The sequence below is a fragment of the Megachile rotundata genome, chromosome 5, assembly GCF_050947335.1.
Source record: "Megachile rotundata isolate GNS110a chromosome 5, iyMegRotu1, whole genome shotgun sequence".
In the NCBI taxonomy this organism is placed as follows: Eukaryota; Metazoa; Arthropoda; class Insecta; order Hymenoptera; family Megachilidae; genus Megachile; species Megachile rotundata.
Genome location: NC_134987.1, coordinates 19,888,188 through 19,907,978, shown reverse-complemented (window position 1 = coordinate 19,907,978; position 19,791 = coordinate 19,888,188). Strand labels below are relative to the sequence as shown.

General features: G+C 35.6%; 1 protein-coding gene across 3 annotated transcripts; it reads left to right on the top strand.

The window, feature by feature from the left end:
- The first annotated feature begins 109 nt into the window (after positions 1-109).
- Positions 110-18,833, top strand: larp (La related protein). Of its 3 annotated transcripts, XM_012285245.2 has the most exons (18): positions 6,394-6,517; positions 7,161-7,340; positions 9,663-9,736; positions 9,927-9,980; positions 10,375-10,543; positions 10,645-10,749; positions 10,830-10,999; positions 11,208-11,329; positions 11,399-11,588; positions 11,850-12,392; positions 12,706-12,863; positions 12,950-13,175; positions 13,237-13,404; positions 13,487-13,746; positions 13,862-14,022; positions 14,233-14,487; positions 14,728-14,861; positions 14,958-18,833. In XM_012285245.2, exons 2-18 carry the CDS (start codon positions 7,304-7,306, stop codon positions 15,447-15,449), a joined length of 3,318 nt encoding a protein of 1,105 aa, XP_012140635.2. In that variant the 5' UTR covers positions 6,394-6,517; positions 7,161-7,303; the 3' UTR covers positions 15,450-18,833. The 3 variants fall into 3 exon arrangements, with proteins under 3 accessions (XP_003703258.2, XP_012140635.2, XP_012140634.2); XM_003703210.3 differs by lacking the exons at positions 6,394-6,517; positions 7,161-7,340 and adding an exon at positions 110-1,950; XM_012285244.2 differs by lacking the exon at positions 6,394-6,517 and having other exon boundaries at positions 7,149-7,340.
- Positions 18,834-19,791: the final 958 nt, after the last annotated feature.

Here is a 19,791-nt window from a genome sequence, read left to right as displayed (position 1 = left end):
TTAGTGATTCATAAATATCGAATAAAGAATAAATACCGCTCAAATGTTACGGGTAATACGAAACAGGAAGTAACGTGGCGCTACCTACAGGCTCGATGACAAAATCGATTAAACCGGAAGCTCCGTAGCCGCTCGCGTAAAGGCCAGGAGCAAGCGTTGGCCACATGTGTTTTGCAGACCGCTTTTCCGTGGAAAAAGATCGTCGAAAATGCCGTGTTTACGTAATCCGTGGTAACGTGACGTTGAAACGGTGCTCCTGAACTTGCTACTGTGGTGACAAAATTTTTAACTTATATCCACGCAAACCGAGGAAGATCCATAAAATAAGGAACGCGAGGAAGAAAAATTACTCGTACTAACGAAGTGCACGCTGATTGTCTGCTAGTTCCCTTTTGTACTTGGCACGCACGGTGTGTATCCACGGTGCATTTTATCAACACTCTTCGTCTCTACAAGGTAGATTTAATCATCGTTTAATAACTCTTCGTTGAACCATAAAATTCATACCGGCTGATTTTCGGTCATCTCATGAAATCGTCGAGTCAGCGTGTTCTTATCCACGCAACCGATTGCCTCGTGTAATATTGCATTCGAAATTGCTGAAACATTCAACTGGATCTGAACACGAATCATTTACATCAACGTTTCTGTCTGTTGGGGATTAAAAAAAAATTCTGATACGAGTGAAATACGAATTTCGGGTATTAACGACCGCGTGTGTGCACACCGCACCTTCTGGAAAAAGCGATCCCTCGTGACGAGTCTCGAGTGGGCGTTTTCTGACCGGCAAATAGCCAGTAGCTGAGATTCTACGATCATCGTAGAATTTTCGTTAATTCAGCCAGTTCGTGCAACGGCACGGGCTCAGAGGGAGAATGCGTCCGGCCCACGGCATGGAGGATGTCCCTAGATCGGTGCTTTAAAGTCAAATCGACGCAAGGAACATTTCGTGATCTTTGATCACGCGACGAGGTTAGCTCGGGTAGATTAATGTGTCCGAGGGTGTTCGAGGTTCCTCGGGATTCCTCGACTGGCTGAGGGGAAGCAACGTTTCGTAAAAATTCCTCGAGTTAAATCCTCGTGTTCGGACCTCGTGTTTTGTCTTTCGGCGCGTACTATTCAAGATGGCGGCTAAGGTGGCCAGCGGTACTCAGGGAGGTATCGAGAGGGAGGAGGGCCCCGGGGTCTCTTACGCAAGTATCCTTAATCCTAAGAGTGGTACCGAAAATCGAGTTGTAAATAAAGATAATAATAAAGAAAATATTAGTGGTCAAGTAGTTCAGCAGCAATCAGTACCCATTAAGGATCGTATAGCTTCCCAAACTCTAACTACTAAGGGAAAATCTTATCAAAGAACCGAAAGAAGATTTAATCCTCAAAACAAATTGGAGAAACAGTATGGAAACGAAGCACCTCCTTCTACCGAACAGAAACAATTGGCAGTCCAGAAAGACCCTCAGGTTGAACGAAGGCAGGAAATTGTTGTTGAAAATGAACAGATGAACGGAGAAATTGGAAGCGATGGAGAATTCCAAACGGTAGCACCAAAGAGCGCCAGGAGGAAAGAAAAGTTACGAGAACAGCAACGCGATCACAGAGAGCAACACAGACATCGAAATCACAGGCATCCGCTTCGTGGGCATAACGGAAGCAATGAGAGATCATATAAAGAAAGAGAGCGAGGAGACAGAGATCATTTTGTAGGAACTAAAGATATCGTTAAAGAGAAGGAAGAAACGGAGATAGAGTCTGAAAATCAGTCTGTGGCACCGGTTAAATACGTAGAAGCTCCTTTACCCACTGTTAATCCTTGGACCAAAAGCAAAATTGTAGCACCACCGGTACCTGCAAATTTGGTTACCGTTGCACCTGCAGTAGGTGTACCACCTGCTGAAAAGCAAACCGAAAAAGAAAAGAGGGTACTTCAGCCACAACAACAAGGAATTGTTGGTAAGTGTTGAAATACAACTAAATTATTTTGTCCCTTATTATTAGACTGCGGGTGTTTATATATTTATTATACATCAAACTCTGCAGAATATACATCTATTCGTAAAATATTTTTTAAAATAATTAAATCTAGCACATTTTTACAGCAAAGACAAGGGGTTTGTTTATTTTCATTTCTTTGATTTATTTATTATATTTCAATATAAATAAAACTTCAATTCCACATTTCAAAATTCATTGGTAAATTATGTATATTTTGTATTTTAACTCTTGCAATTTTCAGTTTTTGTATCTCTCCATTTTATAGCGTAAAGTAATGATCATTGATTGAAATTTTTAATTGTTCTCTTTTTCATACTTTCTATATCAAAGAAATATTGTACTTTGTACACATGATGAAAGAGGGTCTTATCTAATTTGAGCTATGAAACTATGCCTCTGTTCCTTTGAAGGTGCTGCTGATATGTAATCAGTATCAAGAGAATGGTAACCATACATGGTAACTTACTCAAACAATATTACATAATAATTTATTTGCTTCATTAAGTTACCAAAGCAATTACTTTCCTAATAAATGTCTCAGTTAAAAATCGATTAATTTAAATTGTTGTTATTGCACTTTTGTTAATCTTTATCTTTGCTAGCTAAAGATAATATCAAAGATTGGTGTATACCAATTAGTTTCATATTTTTTTGTATTAATGTTACATAATGAAAAGTTATCGTTTAACCGTTACTAGTCAAGTATTATATGATCTAATTTTATATTGCGAGAAAATTTAACTCAATTAAATTGCAGTGTAATTCTCGCGTAAAATATGGAAACGTATATTTTGCAATGCGCGAATTCGAAAAATAATTACGAATGTCCAATTATGGACACGAGGTATCGCGGAAATGCGAACAGTTGATCATAATCTTTTTATAACATTTCTGAATTTAAAGTTATATGCGTTAATATTGCGCGATTAATTAAAACAAAATTCTACAGATACTTGAAACAATGTGGGAGGTGTATGCGAGGTGAGATATTAGTTAAAAAATCGGAAACGCAAATGGAAATTTAGTTTACAATTTATTTCACACGATATTAGAAAGTTCATGTATTTCGAAAATATTTTATTAGCCATGTATAGATCACTAAAATAGATTAATAGTGCTCATAGAATACGTTTAGTTAACGAGCATTCACGTAACCAAATATGAACATAGAACGCAGAAAAATGAGAAATTCTTAAATCTTGAAACTCTAAAGTTTCCAAACTTCTAAATTTACAAAAGCTGCATCGTCATTCTTGGCGTGGAACGTTAACGCTACTAATACGTAATTCCGCGTAATCCGAATCCACCGGCAGAAAAAATTCTAATTACGAAAAGTATTCGTAATTTCATTTTTAGGAAAGTTACAATTATTTGTTTTGCATGTTACGAAAGCAGTTATGTATGTTATTCGCCACCAAGAAAGCGAACAAAATAATCTCCGTTTTTATATATAATATAACACACATGTAACAAGATTTGTTCAGTTGTCGTATCATTGTAGAAAATGGCTACACTTCGATACAAGTAACCGAACAAACGCTACACGCGTCGATAATTCAGGTGTTTGATCATTCCGGCGATAATAATAGGCAATTTCAAGCGTACGATTCGATCATCTTATCTGCCAACGGGTCCTCGGTACACGTGGCAAGAAAACAACCATGCTGGCAATCAACTTACAACACGTCATCTACAGTCTTTTTTCATTTGCATAACAAATTTTTGATCCGCATCTCGCGACAGCCCTTTCGTATTTCGTAGGAGTTTTTGCATGATTCGATATCTGCAATAGCGATGTAATACTTTCTCTTATCAAAATTTTTCATTTTCTAATTGCCTAATTTCGAACTTCCTAAATTTCAGTAAATTATCAAGTACAGTGTAACCGAATAATCATTAAACGATGAATAGTTTGGTTACATGGTAGATGTATCGCGTATGTCAGAGTACAATATAATTAGTCAGCGAACAGTTAACCGGTTAGTAACAGGTGTAAAGTATTTGATGATAACCGTGTCGCTATTATTCTTGCTTCTGTTTTATTAATTCAGGGCTAATTTTTTTTTGCATCACGTTTATTCGACTGCAATTTTACGCTCGTATAATAACCCTATAGCCAGTTGCTAACTGGTTAAGCGAACAATTGAATGTCTGATTAAAAAAAAACCGGTTTTGTTAATGGTATTATAATAAACTCGAGTCTTGTATAGGGTGTTGCAAGCTAGAATGATTTATTTCTATACGGAATTAGTTAAAGATGCGAGAATATTGGAACGTCCACTTATTATCGGTGGAAATTTTGAACGATGAATTTAGTTATTTGATCACCATCTATTGATCCAATTATTGTATTCATGCACGCAAATTGTAAAGACGACGGGGGCAACGACATTGACACTCTTTCTAAACGGTTGACAGTGGGTCGCAGTACGTGATGCAATTACGCGAACCTCGTAACTGCATTACATTTTTCGCCATAATCGCGACATTCACTCTCGAATTCCTTCGATATTTAATCGAAGAACAACAGACACGGTTGATCCGTAAAAGTAAAAAATTGATTGTCAACGATCGGCGTTAAAATCGAACGAGAAATATAATAATTTTACGCATCTGCGGGGAAAAAAGTGATCGACGGTTATCGATACTCTCATTACACGGGCGTTCGATATACATGTATCGAAATGTGTCGCAGAAAGTGAGAGTGGTGAGAGGTGAAACCAGTTTCAAGTTGTAGGCCTTCTACTTTCGATAAAAGTAGAATCGTAAAGGCCAATGAATGCCTTTCAACCGTATACATACGTAGAACAACTATTTCGAAATAGAATAAAAAGAGTGGTAAAAAACGAAGCGAAGTGTCAAGATCATTTCTCTTTGCTTTTGAACGTGATAAAGTACACGTAGACAGTCGTAAGAATATCGATGAACTTGAACGGTTGAAATACTCGCTAAACTTGCCAATACCTTTTTCACTTCCTTCGAGAAATCATATTTACGAAGAATCGACTTTCATCAAATTACAGGAACAGGCAGCGCTAAAGCGTGTAGCACCCGTTATAAAAATCGATATTGTTAAAAAACATTTGTAGTTGATTTTGGATATGTCAGAAAATTTGTTACTAGAATTATATCATGCGATATTTGATAGAATTGATTTTCATAAAATTCGAAAGATCGTAAGGGCGGGGCCCGGGACAAATACCCCATTTTCCTGTCGCTATAACGGCAGTAGTGGAAGTAAGTATGGAGAATCGAGTTTTTCTTCGTGTTTGTACGCGAACGGGCTTCTTGTATGGGTACCCATGACTTGTTCCTACGACGAATTTATGTATTGAATTAACCGGAAGTTGTTGAACGTGCGTACGTGCGTATTGTGTTAGCTGATTATCGATGTAACAAGACGGAACAAATCGGTTGCCATATCGAACCTTTTTTTACTTAGTTACTACACTCGCAAGAGACATTGATTTCAAACAACGAGGACGCCAAGAAAATTATGAGCAACACTATTTACTATTATAAAAAGAAATAGTTATTTTCTATATTCCATATTGAGTTAGTATCTTTACCGAAGTGAAACAAATATCTTTAACAACTTATTATGTTAAATTGTTAACAGACCTATCGCATTACTTTCTTTAAAAATATCGTAAAGCCTTGACTTTTAAATATTCGATAATTAATGACTGATAAAAAAAAAAAAGGTAAAATCCATTTCTTTTTTAACTTGTTCGCGATAAAATTATTGACAAGCGATTAAGTGATATTATAAGTATGGTCGTGCTTAGAGTTTGCAGAGCTCTGCGTTAAACTCGCTTATGATTGCAAGTACTTCATCAGATTTATCATTATATCAGTATATTTGTTCAACTGTTACTTTGTAATCTAACTCTGTAGATGTCAATGTGTTTGTTATGTCTAGATAGCTAGGTGTATTTTATTCGATATTACGTCAGTTATTATTTCAGTATTGTGAATTCAAAAGTATATAAATTTAAAGATTTTTCAATTTTTAAACATTATAAAGTTTTAGGACTTTATAATCGAATAAATGACTAATTGTATTACTATGTTTCGAAGGTCGTGCATTCCCCTTAATATACCAATTTCATAATCACTGGTACAAATACTTTTTGTAGTACTCGAGATAAAAACGATATCGCAATATTGCGAGAGATTCATCGTTTTAGTTGCTATCTGGTCTGTAACGGACTTCTCGAAATCGATGAGGAAAGGGCTGCTGGCTGGTTTGGAAGAAAACGAAAATTGCATTTAATGCTGGTTGGATGTCAAAAGACCTAGCGAAGCAGCTGCCAGTATTTACCGTGCTTGGCCGCTGCAAGCCTTCTTCGATTCTCCCTTTTTGCCAGCCAGCTCAGTGCACCGTTGACTCTCGAGCTGCAGCTGCGTTAACGGAATGGCGGGCTTTTCGTTGTGTTTTTCAGTTGAAAAGTAAAGGAAATTCTCCTCTTGGCAGTGATTCAAATATTTCTTAAATAATTATCAACTTACAACCCTCGAAATTGTACGAGTACTAAAAGAATAACAATATCGTAATTTAGGAGATAAGGGAATATTTCTTCGTGCGATCGTGTCGTTCGTTGCAAACGTACTTTTTACCGGTTTTAAGCCGATAAGGTTCGTCGTGTTGTATTCCTTGAAAAATAGTAATTATCAGTAAAGTATATTTATGTACTTTGTCCGTTTTTTCCATTATCTTTTACAAAAGGCAATGTAAAACTTTCATAGCATATGGAAGAAGTTTACGCTGCTTTTAATCGGCACTTGCAGCGCCTTTTTTATGCGTCTGCAAAGCCGGTGAAATAAAACTCGAGCGAATATTTCGAATTATCTCCTAAGAGTCGTTGATTTAATACTTTTTTTCTTTAATTGTTTTATTTCACCGTACGCGTGGCTTTCTTGTTCAATTGCTTCTACAACTTCATCTTTCGATTTCGAGTGGAGGCGGTAAAAATATTTAATTGCAGAACGAGAGATAAAAAGTGAATGAAGTCGTACGCCGAGCACACCTGTTGCACTATTTCGAAGTTTGCTCGAAATAAGCTACGGTTAAAGTAACCGTTCGACTGTTAAATACGAACACGATTGTACGTCGAGTATAACCGTATTGTATCCCTTTTTGTTTTTTGTTTTTCTGTCGTTCTTAGAAAGTATCGACTTTACGCGCGTCCACGTTTATGTAAACGTTATGTAAAACTTTGAGGTATCCTCTTCTACGCGCGAAGTGAGGACTAGTGAGAATATCAGAAAATTTAGTGTCCGGCGAAGAAAATTACGCACAGGGTACACGATGAAGATCAATAAAAATAAAAATGCCATTGTACAACGTGAGTTCCTCGTATCTTTTATTTTTATGTTAGTGATATTTTTGAAATGGTCGAGCGATGTACGACGTTCTCTTATCGTATTCGAAGGCGAATTTTAACATCAAATTAAATATGAAATTGAAAATATAATCTACGGTTTCTCTTCCACGTCACGAAAAAGATATAAGGAGTTTATATAGTATCCGTATTTAATTTCATTTTTAGTCGCCAAATGTCGATAATTGTGGACGCGGCAATTTTGAAACGATATTTTAATTATTCTGATCAAGTTTCTTCCTTCGAACCAACGAGTTCTTTAACATTTGATAACAAGAATGACTAATGTACTATTGACATATGTATATGTAATAACATGAAATTGCAGGTGTCCTTTATGCGGAAAACCATCTAGAATCGACTGACGCCTGCTATAAAAACGTCGTACGGTTATTAAACGTGAATCATTGCGTTAACATCTACAATCATTCAATATTGATTATTCGATCGTTATACAAATCAAAATAAACTTAGTTACACTTAGTCACAATATTCTGTGACGTGGATACGTTCGGTCAGTAATGTAATTTTCATGACTACTCATTTCTTTTCATTTCGATTTACTTTTATGTAATAATAAGCAATGTTCTGTAATAAACGCAAAGTTAGATAATTCGAGATGCGATCGCAAAGATGTAACAGAATAGAGATTACACGAGATTATGAAAAACAAAGTAATGTTAACAACCTGCGAGATAAATCGTTGATTACCGCGACAAATCGAACATCTTATAAAAAAGAAAAATAAAGAACGACATTCTGTTCAATGAAGATCGGATTCGAATCTGATAGTATGTTAACGTGATTCGAACGTTCTAGGTTAGGTTATTCCCGGGAGAATTGAAATAAAGAACTGTGCTCGAGCAGGAGGAAAAAGCTTCTCGAGCATGTTTTTCTTACGTTATGGTTCGACATGATCTCAGACAGAGTTTGAACTCATTGTTTGCTGGTCGTGGGAGCTATCTTAGAGCATTATCTCCTTGGCAGACTGGGCTACCTCACTTTTGTCTGGTAGCCAAGTTAACTCTCAACAGGGGCTAAGTCTCGTCAGAATAATAATGGCACGCTATACATAAACTTGTATTATCAATAACCATTAGTTCGAAAACAATACACAACATTGTTCGATACATAGCACTCGTTGTATCTGATCTTAACAATTACGTCGAATTAACACGTGTCGAATTGATCTGACGGACGAGTTCTTGCGTACATTGTCAAAGAACCGGCAAACAATCGTCGAGCATTCGCTCGTTTGGTACAAACGCCATCCTGAGATTGCACCTTTTTATTTGATATGCTCTAGAATGGATGAACTCAAACTCTCTCGTACGATCTTCCGTCGAGTTGTATCTTACAACATGCTAAATTTATTTGTCTTATAAAAAACTGACTCTTGATGGACGATCATTCGGTTAAGCACAAAGTGCTAACTCGTAAAAATAGTTTACAAAGAAATGTACACCTGAGATGATGATCATATCGCGTTACGCCATGTTTTCTTGGAATTCGACATCATAGATAAGTTTTGTCCAGCCTGTTGGTATGAGATAATCGAGACTGTAATACGAGAAGCGCACGGTGGCAGGTTACTTTCGCTTTCGCGCTGATTTGTGTTTTTGAAGCAAACGAAAGATCGACTCGACTGAAAAAGAGGTCAACGAGCAAATCTACGACTGTATCACTTGCGTAACCAAGCCGTGGTTAGAGTAGCTGTTCACTTCTAGCGCGCACGTTGCATTGCTTATTTATAGAAAATAAGGAAATCAACGATAATGTCAAACTCTGTCCTGCGACAGTATATTCGAAAAAAAATTTCGGAAATATTTATCCTTTATGGATTCTTACAGCAGAATTTTAGGACATTTATATTTAAGACAAAGATTATCTGTAACGATAAAAGGATAATAATTTCATATTTTATCGCATCAGTAATATACTGCTAGTTTGAAGTAATTACCCAATATGTTATCAGCTACAATGTAAAATTAATTTTTTGTTGGATCGGTTAACATTGAATTTCAATAAATTTCCATAAAATGTGATATCCAAACGGACATTGTCTCAACAATAAAAATCGACAATAGGCACTTGTTTCTCCACATTTTTTTAACTCTAGCGGAGAGTAGTTGTAGATAAAAATATTTACGAAACACATGCGTCGAAGATAATCGAGGTCACGAAGTTCTGTATAGATTATAAATGTCACGATAAGAATACGAGTATAAATTGAAACATGCAATGTTAATTATACAAATAATATATTGATCTAATTGTTTGTTACAGAAAACGGTATTAACGCAGTAAATCATCCAACCATTGTCACAGCGTCAAAGGACAGGAGAAAATTTAATCAAAAGGTTCGTGATCATTTTATCATATAATTTGTAAGTTAATAATTTAATTTGATGTAATAAAAGTGTTAACGAACGTAATGTCATATAAGTAAAATATTGTATTATGTAAATACTAATAGTGCAAAATAATTTGACTAATGCTTCATTTTTTGTTTACGGGACATAATTAGAATTTAGTTTGTAACTTTAACAGGCGAGCGATTTCTCAGACATTGGTGATTGGCCCACATTGGGAGCTCAAGGAGAGGTAAGTTGACTATATTTACTGTTTTTATTTGTGTTTATGTTTGGTTTTTGAAATAACAAACTTTTTGGTAGAACTGTTATAGTTAGCGCTCCGTAACAATATTACGGTACAGTAGAGTTTTGCTATAGCGTTTGGTTGTCAGATATCTAGCGTTCATTCTCTGCGGTCGAAAATAGAAAATTTCTAAATTTTTAAGAGCAAAAGCTAGAACTTGTAGAGTGTAATTATATACCTACGAGCGTAGAACTTTTGCTAAATTATTAGTGAATTTGGCCTCATTGCGGACAAATTTGTTGTCCGTAAGATATTATCCGATTCATACAAGTTTTTATATCTAGGATTGGATCTTCGAATTTTTTATATCTGTTACTGAACAAAAAATATTTTCCTTTAGAAAAAGACAACTGCGACCGCGCAGAAGCAGAATGGCGTGGTTGAACAAAATAACCCTAAAGAAAGTAGTGGGACTACCATCGAAAGTAAAGAAAAAGAAAACAAAGAGCAAAATCACTGTCAGGAGGACAGCGACGAAAATACGGATGTTACTGAAAAGAAAAAAAGAGGTAACAACGCTTGATTCCTCTCTTTTATAAATGATGTAAGCATGGGGAAACCTTGCTAAAGGACATTATAAATATTTAATATTTGGCCTTTAAATTCGCAGTGAATAAACAGAAATGGGTACCATTGGAAATAGATATAACAAAGAATCGTGGCAAAAGAGAACGTTCTCCAAAGTATCATAATCAAAGGGAGAAAAGTGGAGATGGTATTTAATTTATAGCTTTATTTAATATTGTAGCTTTAAATGTGACTGTATATTAATGTAAAAATTCCATTTTTCAACAGAAACAGACTCTTACAGAAATAGAGAACACGATAGACCAACCTATAATACAAGAGGTGGCCGCGGTGGAAGAAGTTACAGAGGTAGAGGAGGACGAGGTGGACGCGGTGCTTATCGTGGTAGCTTTAGGCATAGACAAGACTATTCAAATTACACAACAGATTATATGCAGGTAATTATTTTAAGCTGCTTTGTATTATCTTAATAAATAAACAATGAGCATAAGTGGCTAATAATAAGAATGATGATAAACTACATTGGGAATCTCTCAGAAAAGTATTTGTTGAGAAATGAAAGTAGACCTGACTTTAATAAATATTTCAAAGTAATGACTGCGGTTTCCGAAACAACTTTGACAAATAATTCTTTCTTTTTTATAGATGCATAAATTTGGTCATCTGGATCCTCCTTATATGATGCCTTACATAGGAGCATTTTATTACAATAGCACAAATTGCGTCGTAGATACAACGACGCTCAAGGAATGTATAAGGAACCAAATGTAAGTTACACGATTCGTTTGAAATTATATGAAGCTTGGATTTTGTCATATAATAATATAACTTTGCAGAGAATATTACTTCAGCGAGGAAAATCTTTTAAGAGACTTCTTCTTGCGTCGTAAAATGGACGCACAAGGCTTTTTACCTATTACCTTAATTGCATCTTTCCATCGCGTACAAATATTAACTATGGATGTAGGACTCGTTATCGAAGCAATTATGGAATCGGATAAATTGGAATTAGTTGATGGATTCAAGGTACATAAATATATATATATTTATAAAAATTGCACAAATTCTAATCTAAATCCAAATACACTTTACGTGTACTGGATTCAAGATTTGTGCTAAAGCAAATAGAAGAGGATTCGCTGACACCATTAGGGCTTAATTTAAGTCCAATGAATGGGGTTTGAAAGTAGACCTCGTCACAAGTTATTTAAAAGAAAAAGATATTTTAACGCACTTTAGTATTCAGGATAACGGCCGTATTTAAATTTCTCGATTTTCATTTATCAGGTTAGAACGAAAATAGATCCTCTGAAGTGGCCTATTTTGGATGCAGCTGGAAATCCTGTGTTTTCGGAATCGTCTGACACCGCAAATGTATCCCAAAACGAAGTAATACTCTCCGTGTCCGAATCATCCGATTTTTGTCCTGCTGCCAGACCCTTATCAACGATTCCTATTCCCCCAGTTCCATGTGTTCTTCAATCCAACCACATTGTCTCGACCGTAGGAAGAGTCAGTGAATCAGAAAGTATATCCTCGTCGGTAGGCGATAGTTTGAATCCTGACGTACCAGAGTTTGTACCGAATGAATTGACAAATAAGATTAATGAAACTGTTACGGCTAACAGTGAAAATGAATCTGTGAAAACTCAGGAAACGTCGGATGAAATGAAAAGCATTCCAGCACCATCGAGTAATAATGATTCAGTGTCTGTTTCAAATAAAGAATCATCCAAAGTGTCAGCAACGACCAAGTGTTCTAGTCCAACCCGCGAATCAGAAGTACAAATTAATGGAGACTCGCAATCTGGCGATAATGTTTGGAAAGAGGTAATTCTTTTTTCATACATTATCAATATTATTTTGTAAATGAAATTTTCGCGTTCTTTTTAATCCACAGAATAAAAACACAGTCCTCCTTTTACAACTTAGTCAAGATCTTAAATTGAACTATATTTTCTTACTTAGAAATTTAAAGAATACAATGAATTTAACAAGATATAATAGAATATATCCTTACTGATTAACTAAGTTAGTATTTCATTGAAACATCGATGTAATAAAAATTGTCACAAACTGTGAATCTATTTTGAAAGTTATTACTATTAGTGATAAGTAATAACTGAGTTCATGAAAATGATAGGTAAGGCGAAGGGTGAAATCATCACATAAGGAGAGAAATGAAGAGAAAGAGAGAGTTGATAACGTTAAAAGTGAAGAAAGGGAGGAGTTAGATTTTCAGTTCGACGAAGAACTTGATACCCCACCTCCAATTGGACGTCACAATGCTTTCTCTGAATGGTTTGTTGCTGTTATAATTTTTTCTTTGCTCAATATTGTCCACCGATAATTATATGACTGACGTTTTCGTGTAATAAATTCTGTAGGTCCGAAGATGACGAAGATTACGAATTGTCCGACGGTGATGTTAATAAACTGTTAATTTTTACGCAAACAACGGTACCCATGTCTACACGAATTCCAAAACACGAGGGTCATGATCGAACTGGTGATTGGACAACAAGAGTAAAAATGACTCAAGATCTTGAGCAAGCTATCAATGATGGATTGTATTATTATGAAGAAGATTTATGGGTCAAGGATGGCCAAAGGGTAAGTTCAGACATTCTAAAACATTTCAGTACTGTGTACAAATTATTTCCTCACATTATAGTATGGATCTTCTTCGTCAATTGGAAGTTACAAAACTGTTACTGTGATTAGCCAAGAAGACTTTGAAAAAATGGCACCTAAAGTACCTAAGAAAACTAATCCGGAAGTTCCCCCACCACCTCCATCCGCGATAGAAGATATCGAAATATCGCATTCGCTTCCAACACAGGTATCTTATTTTACATCCTTCTTGAACGTTAGTTAAAATTTGCATTGTTTATATGTATTTCTCGAATTTGTGAAACAAATAGGTTCCAATGAGTATCGACAGTCAAGAGAGAAGAGATCGTCGAACGGATAAAAATCGGTGGAATGAAAAGGCAAGAAATAGTAGAAGCGGTAGAAGAGGAGTGGTTCCTCGTTTCTTCGCTGTAGTAAAGGACGAACCATCGGTAGATCCTAGAACACCGAGGAAAAGGAAAACTCGACACAGTAATAATCCTCCTGTTGAGCATCACGTCGGCTGGATTATGGACGTTCGGGAACATCGACCGCGTACATATTCTACAGGGTATGTTCTTGTTATTGAACTCTTATGGAGGCTCAGTATATGGCCGTGGACTAGGCTGCAGGAGTGGAGATAACTGTAGAACGGGTTCCACGAAATATTTTATTCTGTATTTCAGAAGTAGCGCAGGAACAAGTCCAAACGAAGGTTTCCTTGCTAGCAGTTACGGCAGCGTACCACAATCTTTGCCTGCTTTCCAGCATCCCAGTCATGCTCTTCTAAAAGAGAATGGTTTCACTCAGCAAGCTTATCACAAGTATCATTCACGATGCTTGAAAGGTAATATGAATTTCAGAGTAACGCTTTATTGTATAGTATATGATTATAAGAATTTATATGATGATAAATATTATATTTTATGTCTTCTTTTCCCGGCTGAGGGATAGTTATGATGCGAAAAGATGATCTGAAACGTATCTTACTATGATATAAAATGTTTCAAATAATTCAAGGACGCCAATTATAATCCTCTTATGTTTTATTTTACAGAACGCAAAAGGTTAGGAATCGGACAGTCTCAGGAAATGAATACACTTTTCCGTTTCTGGTCGTTCTTTTTGCGGGAAAATTTCAATCGTACTATGTACGAAGAATTCAGATCTATAGCCAAAGAAGATGCATCCGAAGGTTATCGATATGGTCTAGAATGTCTTTTCAGATTCTATAGTTACGGTTTGGAAAAGAGATTTAGACATCACCTTTACAGAGATTTCCAAGTTGAAACGATACAAGATTACGAGAGTGGTGAGTGCATTTATTTAATAAGAGTAGAACTCGATGCACATATTAGGTTGTTTAGCTATTATTTTAATTATTAGTTAAATGGTTGATTTGTGCTAAAGTAAATGAAATGTATTTTAAACATCATGAGGATAATTACCTCGTGTATGATATGTAACATTGCAACAAATTACTTCATGTAATTTTGATAAAAATATGAAACATTATTTTAAGCTTTATAACATTTTATTTTATATTGTACAGGTCAATTATATGGATTAGAAAAATTCTGGGCGTTTTTAAAGTATTACAAATACTCTGATCAACTTCAAGTAGATCCGAAACTACAGGAATATCTATCCAAGTTTAAGAGCATTGAAGATTTCAGAGTAGTGGAGGTAAATACATCTTATTATTACATTAAACTTATTTTCTCGGGTCACTGAGTCATAGGGAAAAAATATCTATAAATTCCTGAACTTTTCAAATTACAGCCTCAGATAAATGAAATGCTGCAAGGATTTGCAGCAAATTCGCGATCTCAGGCTGCAAAGAGACGCAACAGAAGCGTGTCCGAAAGTGCCGGCGACGGTGATGCTTCACCTACAAGTAGAGTTCGTCGACTATCTGGTGGTTCCAGCACCGTAACACTGTCAACTTCAGGTTCAGAAAATAATCACAACGCGTTGAAGCTTCGTGTGGATTCAGTAAATCTTTCTCAGCTTCGAAACAGAGCAGGTTCGTTCGGTTCGGGCCGATTGGGGCATTCCAGAAGAAGGAACGACATCGCCTCCTCGTCAAACAGCCAACGAGACTTAAATAAACAGGCACCTCGAAGCAGACACAATTCTGGTTCGTTCGCGAAACCGCAGGAGGTGAGCAAATCTCAGACCACTGCCAGGGATCGGTTGCAGACGACCTTCAAATCTGAGCAGACGAAATCAGTCACGATCAAAACGGAGAGCACGTTGATTTCTCAGAAGTGAGGTTAACACAAAACCGAGGGGTAAGTGCACGCAAGGCACTTGCCCGATTTGCTAAAAGGATACGAACGCGTTGCCTCCTGTGTTCTAAACAAAGAGAGGAACATCACGTTTGAAGTAACTCAGGAGTATCGTGAACGCGTAAAACTATGAGCACAAAACTTTTCTGTACATAGACGAGAATATGTCAGCGCTTGATCCTTGTCGATGAGGATCGTTAGGGAAGAAAATAAGTGAAAGAAAGAAACCTTCGTCCCCGAGACAGAGTTCATCGAGCTGTTTTTTAAGGTAGTTCGTTAAGGTTGTATTTACAAATATATATATTCGGCTGTTCTCGCTTGTATCAGGACTGTACTGAACACGAATTAAAACTATGCTCAGTTGCCCCGTTAGGATGCTCGTTAAATACCGTAGCGGAAATGAGAAAAGGACCCAAGGTGAACGAATCAATGAAGAATCCAGGCACGATAGCGTGTACGTTTAAAATTGTCAGTCTGAATTTATGCGTTTGTTCAAAATATGATCGTTCGAGCGAATTTCTTTCTTTTCTTCTTTTACGAAAAGACAAGACACGAAGTCACAAGTTTGATGCATGACACGTAAACGCACGATTGTCATCGTCCTTCGAGTACCTTATCTATTGGCGGATAACGATTGAAAAAAAATGCTCTTCTGATTTTTTCCCGATATTTGATTATTTTCTTATTTATCGAGGGTAGATGGAAACTGTATAATTTTAAACAGCGAAAAGAAATTGAAAAATTACAATTAAGTCGAAGAAACATTTTTATACTTAGAGAGATTATGATTCCTCACAATTCTCAAAGTGAACGGTACTAAATGTCTGATTAATGTAAACTATTAGCAGACATGTGAAATTAATTTATTTATCTCTTTTCCAATGTACGGTGATCAATTTTTTGGCTTTCTTCGTGGGCATAGCAGGGCGGGATGCAAAATTTATCTCAAGATATATTTCATCTTATTATTGTACTACGCCTCCTAGCTACGCTCATGTCTTTTTTAATATAATTGTTCGTACTAGAAATTCTCATTTTGAAACATCGCTGACATTTGAAGTCATTTAGAAAGTCAAATCGTACAAATAATGTTTAGTGGCAGCGTTTATGCTAATTTCAATTTTTCAATTTATGAAACATATCACGTGTGTGGTTTTGTTATTCGTCGTTTTGAGTACCAAGAATTGTACTGTCCTCGCGTAGTTTGCACAAAGTGTTGAATTACTGATTAAAGAAAAAGCCCTGAAAGGCACATCGTTTTAGGTAAATGCTTCTTTAAAGAAAAAAACAAAAAAAAAAGCAAGAAATAGGAATAAATAATTAGATTGATAAACGATTTCAATGTTTAAAGAATTGAACCAAATATTTGAGCAAAGCGAACTTTTCATAATTATAAAGAAGTTGTATAAAAATATAAAAAATCTTAGTGAATATATTGACAAACGAAACGTACTCAGTTCGTGGCCGGAGTATAATGATATATTAATTTTGAATATGAAAATGTATATGACTAATTTTTTTTTTTTGTAATTCTGTTAATGGTGATGAAATCGATATGCTTAAAGCTAAAGAAAATAACTATTACCAAGAATCAGTTACCAGTGGTCAACAATTACAAAGTTTTAAATATATATTACTTTATTTCCTTGTGCTTGCATTGTCATTACTAGGAAAAATCAATCTTATCGTCAAAACATAAAGCTTTGAATTCAATTTGTTTCTGCTAACTTTTTATCGCTAAGCTAAAAGTAAGCCCTATTAAAATTTTAAATATTCTGCTCAATTTTATCTGTAAAATTAAATCCCATATTTAAATTATCCGCTTGAAATCCTCGTTATTAGAAATACTTTGCATTCTTGACATTTATTTCTTCGTTAACAGAGAAAGAAATATAGCTGTCGACTTTCTACTCTTTCGCATTTACGATAATCAATCAACCTTGAACTTTTGCTGGCCAAGAGTCGTTTTTCCTTTATAAATAACTACAATTCAGAAACAATTTGTATGTGTACAGATCATCTTTCTACAAGTACAAGCTTAAAAGAATTAGTCCAATTGAAGTTCGTAAATCAGGACTATTAATACCAAAATGAAACATCTAAGTTCTTTTGAAAGCATCACTTGTGAATTTAAGAAAGGTTCAATAACTTTCAATGAATATTACTATTAAAGAGAAACAATAGGAGCAGCACGAATCAATTCACTAGAAAGAGTATCTCGAAATACGAATGGCTGGCTCATTCTTTGGATACACGGTGTTCTCAGTTTCTGGTAGATAATTTTGAACTATTTGTTTGCAGAAAGCGAAAGAGTGGAAAAGTAGACATGTATTTATACCGCACACTTATGAAATGTCTAGACTCTCTTTGAAAGGTAGTGCTCTAGCTTTTTAAATGGTACTAGTCACGCGCTGAGTCAAAACATCGTCGAGATGCATCGTTTTGAACTTCAACCGACCAAATGTTGTTGCTGTAATACTATAATTAATCAAACAATTGGTAACACCATAGTTGTTTTATCGAAATCTTTTGTAACAAAGTTGAGTTTCTGTCGTCAAAACTTGTTTATCATTATTCGCGTCTTAGCGAAAAAGATCATCTTCGTTTACATCCCTTACCAATAGAGTACTTACAACAGAACAACTTATTCAAAAGGATTTCTTGTTTTCATGTCCCGGTACACATATGGATATTTCAAACGATTGAAAGTTTCAAGGTTTCGCCCTTTTTTTTAATCTGTTTTTTCAATGTCCACAGTATATTTCTTTCTGGTTCGATATTTGGACAAATCGGTCGTGAGATGTAACCGTTAGTTAACGCATAGAGAAATATTGACGGTGTTCAAGTAGCTAGCAATAATACGATTAGTTCTCGAAGCTTATCAAATTCTACGAAATTTCTTTTTTTCAGTGGCCTTAAGAGATGAAAACAATCTGATCGGGCATCGAACTTCGTCCGAATTCTGTTTATCCAGAAGTCACTGACGAAGTTTTCAAATAAAATTAGCAATATTAAATTTTTATCTATCGCAACTTGTTTTCTCAGAGAAAAAAAGGGGCAAATTTTATCTTCCGGAGAAGATGTAGGAAATTTTATAATAGAAAAGTAACACAGACTATCTTAAGTGATACAAATGGTTTTACCATCTCTCTGAATCATGTGTTCATAATTCTCCGATATAGCAAAGAACGTTTGAACGCTTCGCGTAATCAATCCAATGTCTGTGCATCGGTCACCATGTAATGAATTTTCTCAAACCAGAGATGGACCTAATTTTTTACATTTTGGAAAATTTGCATATATGTATTTACTAATTATGTGATCCTCCAAAAGTGAGTAACAAAAATATACAATTATTTATTTATCAGCTGAGCGTGATATAGACCCAACTAAGAATGCACATACGAATGCAGAGTGTCGATAGGAGATGTACCAAAAGTCTTTTATAATTGCTGTTACAAATAAATTTAAACAAATATGAACATTACCACGTTCATTAAACACCCCGAAGAGCGAAAGTTCAGACTGTTACTTGAAAGTTTATTAAATATTTCTGAACGACATTCTTCAAATTATAGCAACGAATTTTGTTTTTACACCAGACTCTTGGTACAACTCTCTTGAGCACGTAGCAAACGTTCCCTGCATTCTTGCTATTTCTTCCCTTCATCGTCTTCCCTTGAATCGTTGCTAGAACCAAACTTCAACATACGAAACTCGTGTCACGTTACAATTTTCCAGATTTCATTCACTACTTTATTTTTGCACCGGAAAAATGACAGATCGATGAGGCTCAGTAGATTCTCTTAGTTTCTACTGTTTAATGCTTGTTGCCTCTTTAAATCAATCATAGTTATAGAATATAGAATGTCCGTAAAAGAGAGTCTCCTTAAAACACCAAAACGTAAAATATTCAATGTAGTGTCAAAGAATCGAACAGTCAAGGAGACCATCTTTCAAAGGCACTCCATAGATTCATAATTGTACAAGTTACGATTATCTTTGCGTCGATTTTCAACAGACTAAAGATTTAACTTGTCTTTGGAAATGGTGATATAATTTTAGAGTTCCTATGTCCCGTTCGAATTAACCCTTGGATGATGCAGTGGACAATTTAAATTTTAATGTGCCATATGCCTTCAATTTTGGGAAAATCCTCTCCGCGCTGTTCTTCAGATCTTCCTGAGTATTCCTCAGATTCTCTTCCTCGCCTGGGATTTTCTAGGATATTCGTAAGGCCTTCTCTAGCTTGTCCTGGAGTTCTTTCTGGATTCGTACTAGGTTCTCGTCGCTCTAAACTAAATTCTCTTTAGGATCCTCCAAGA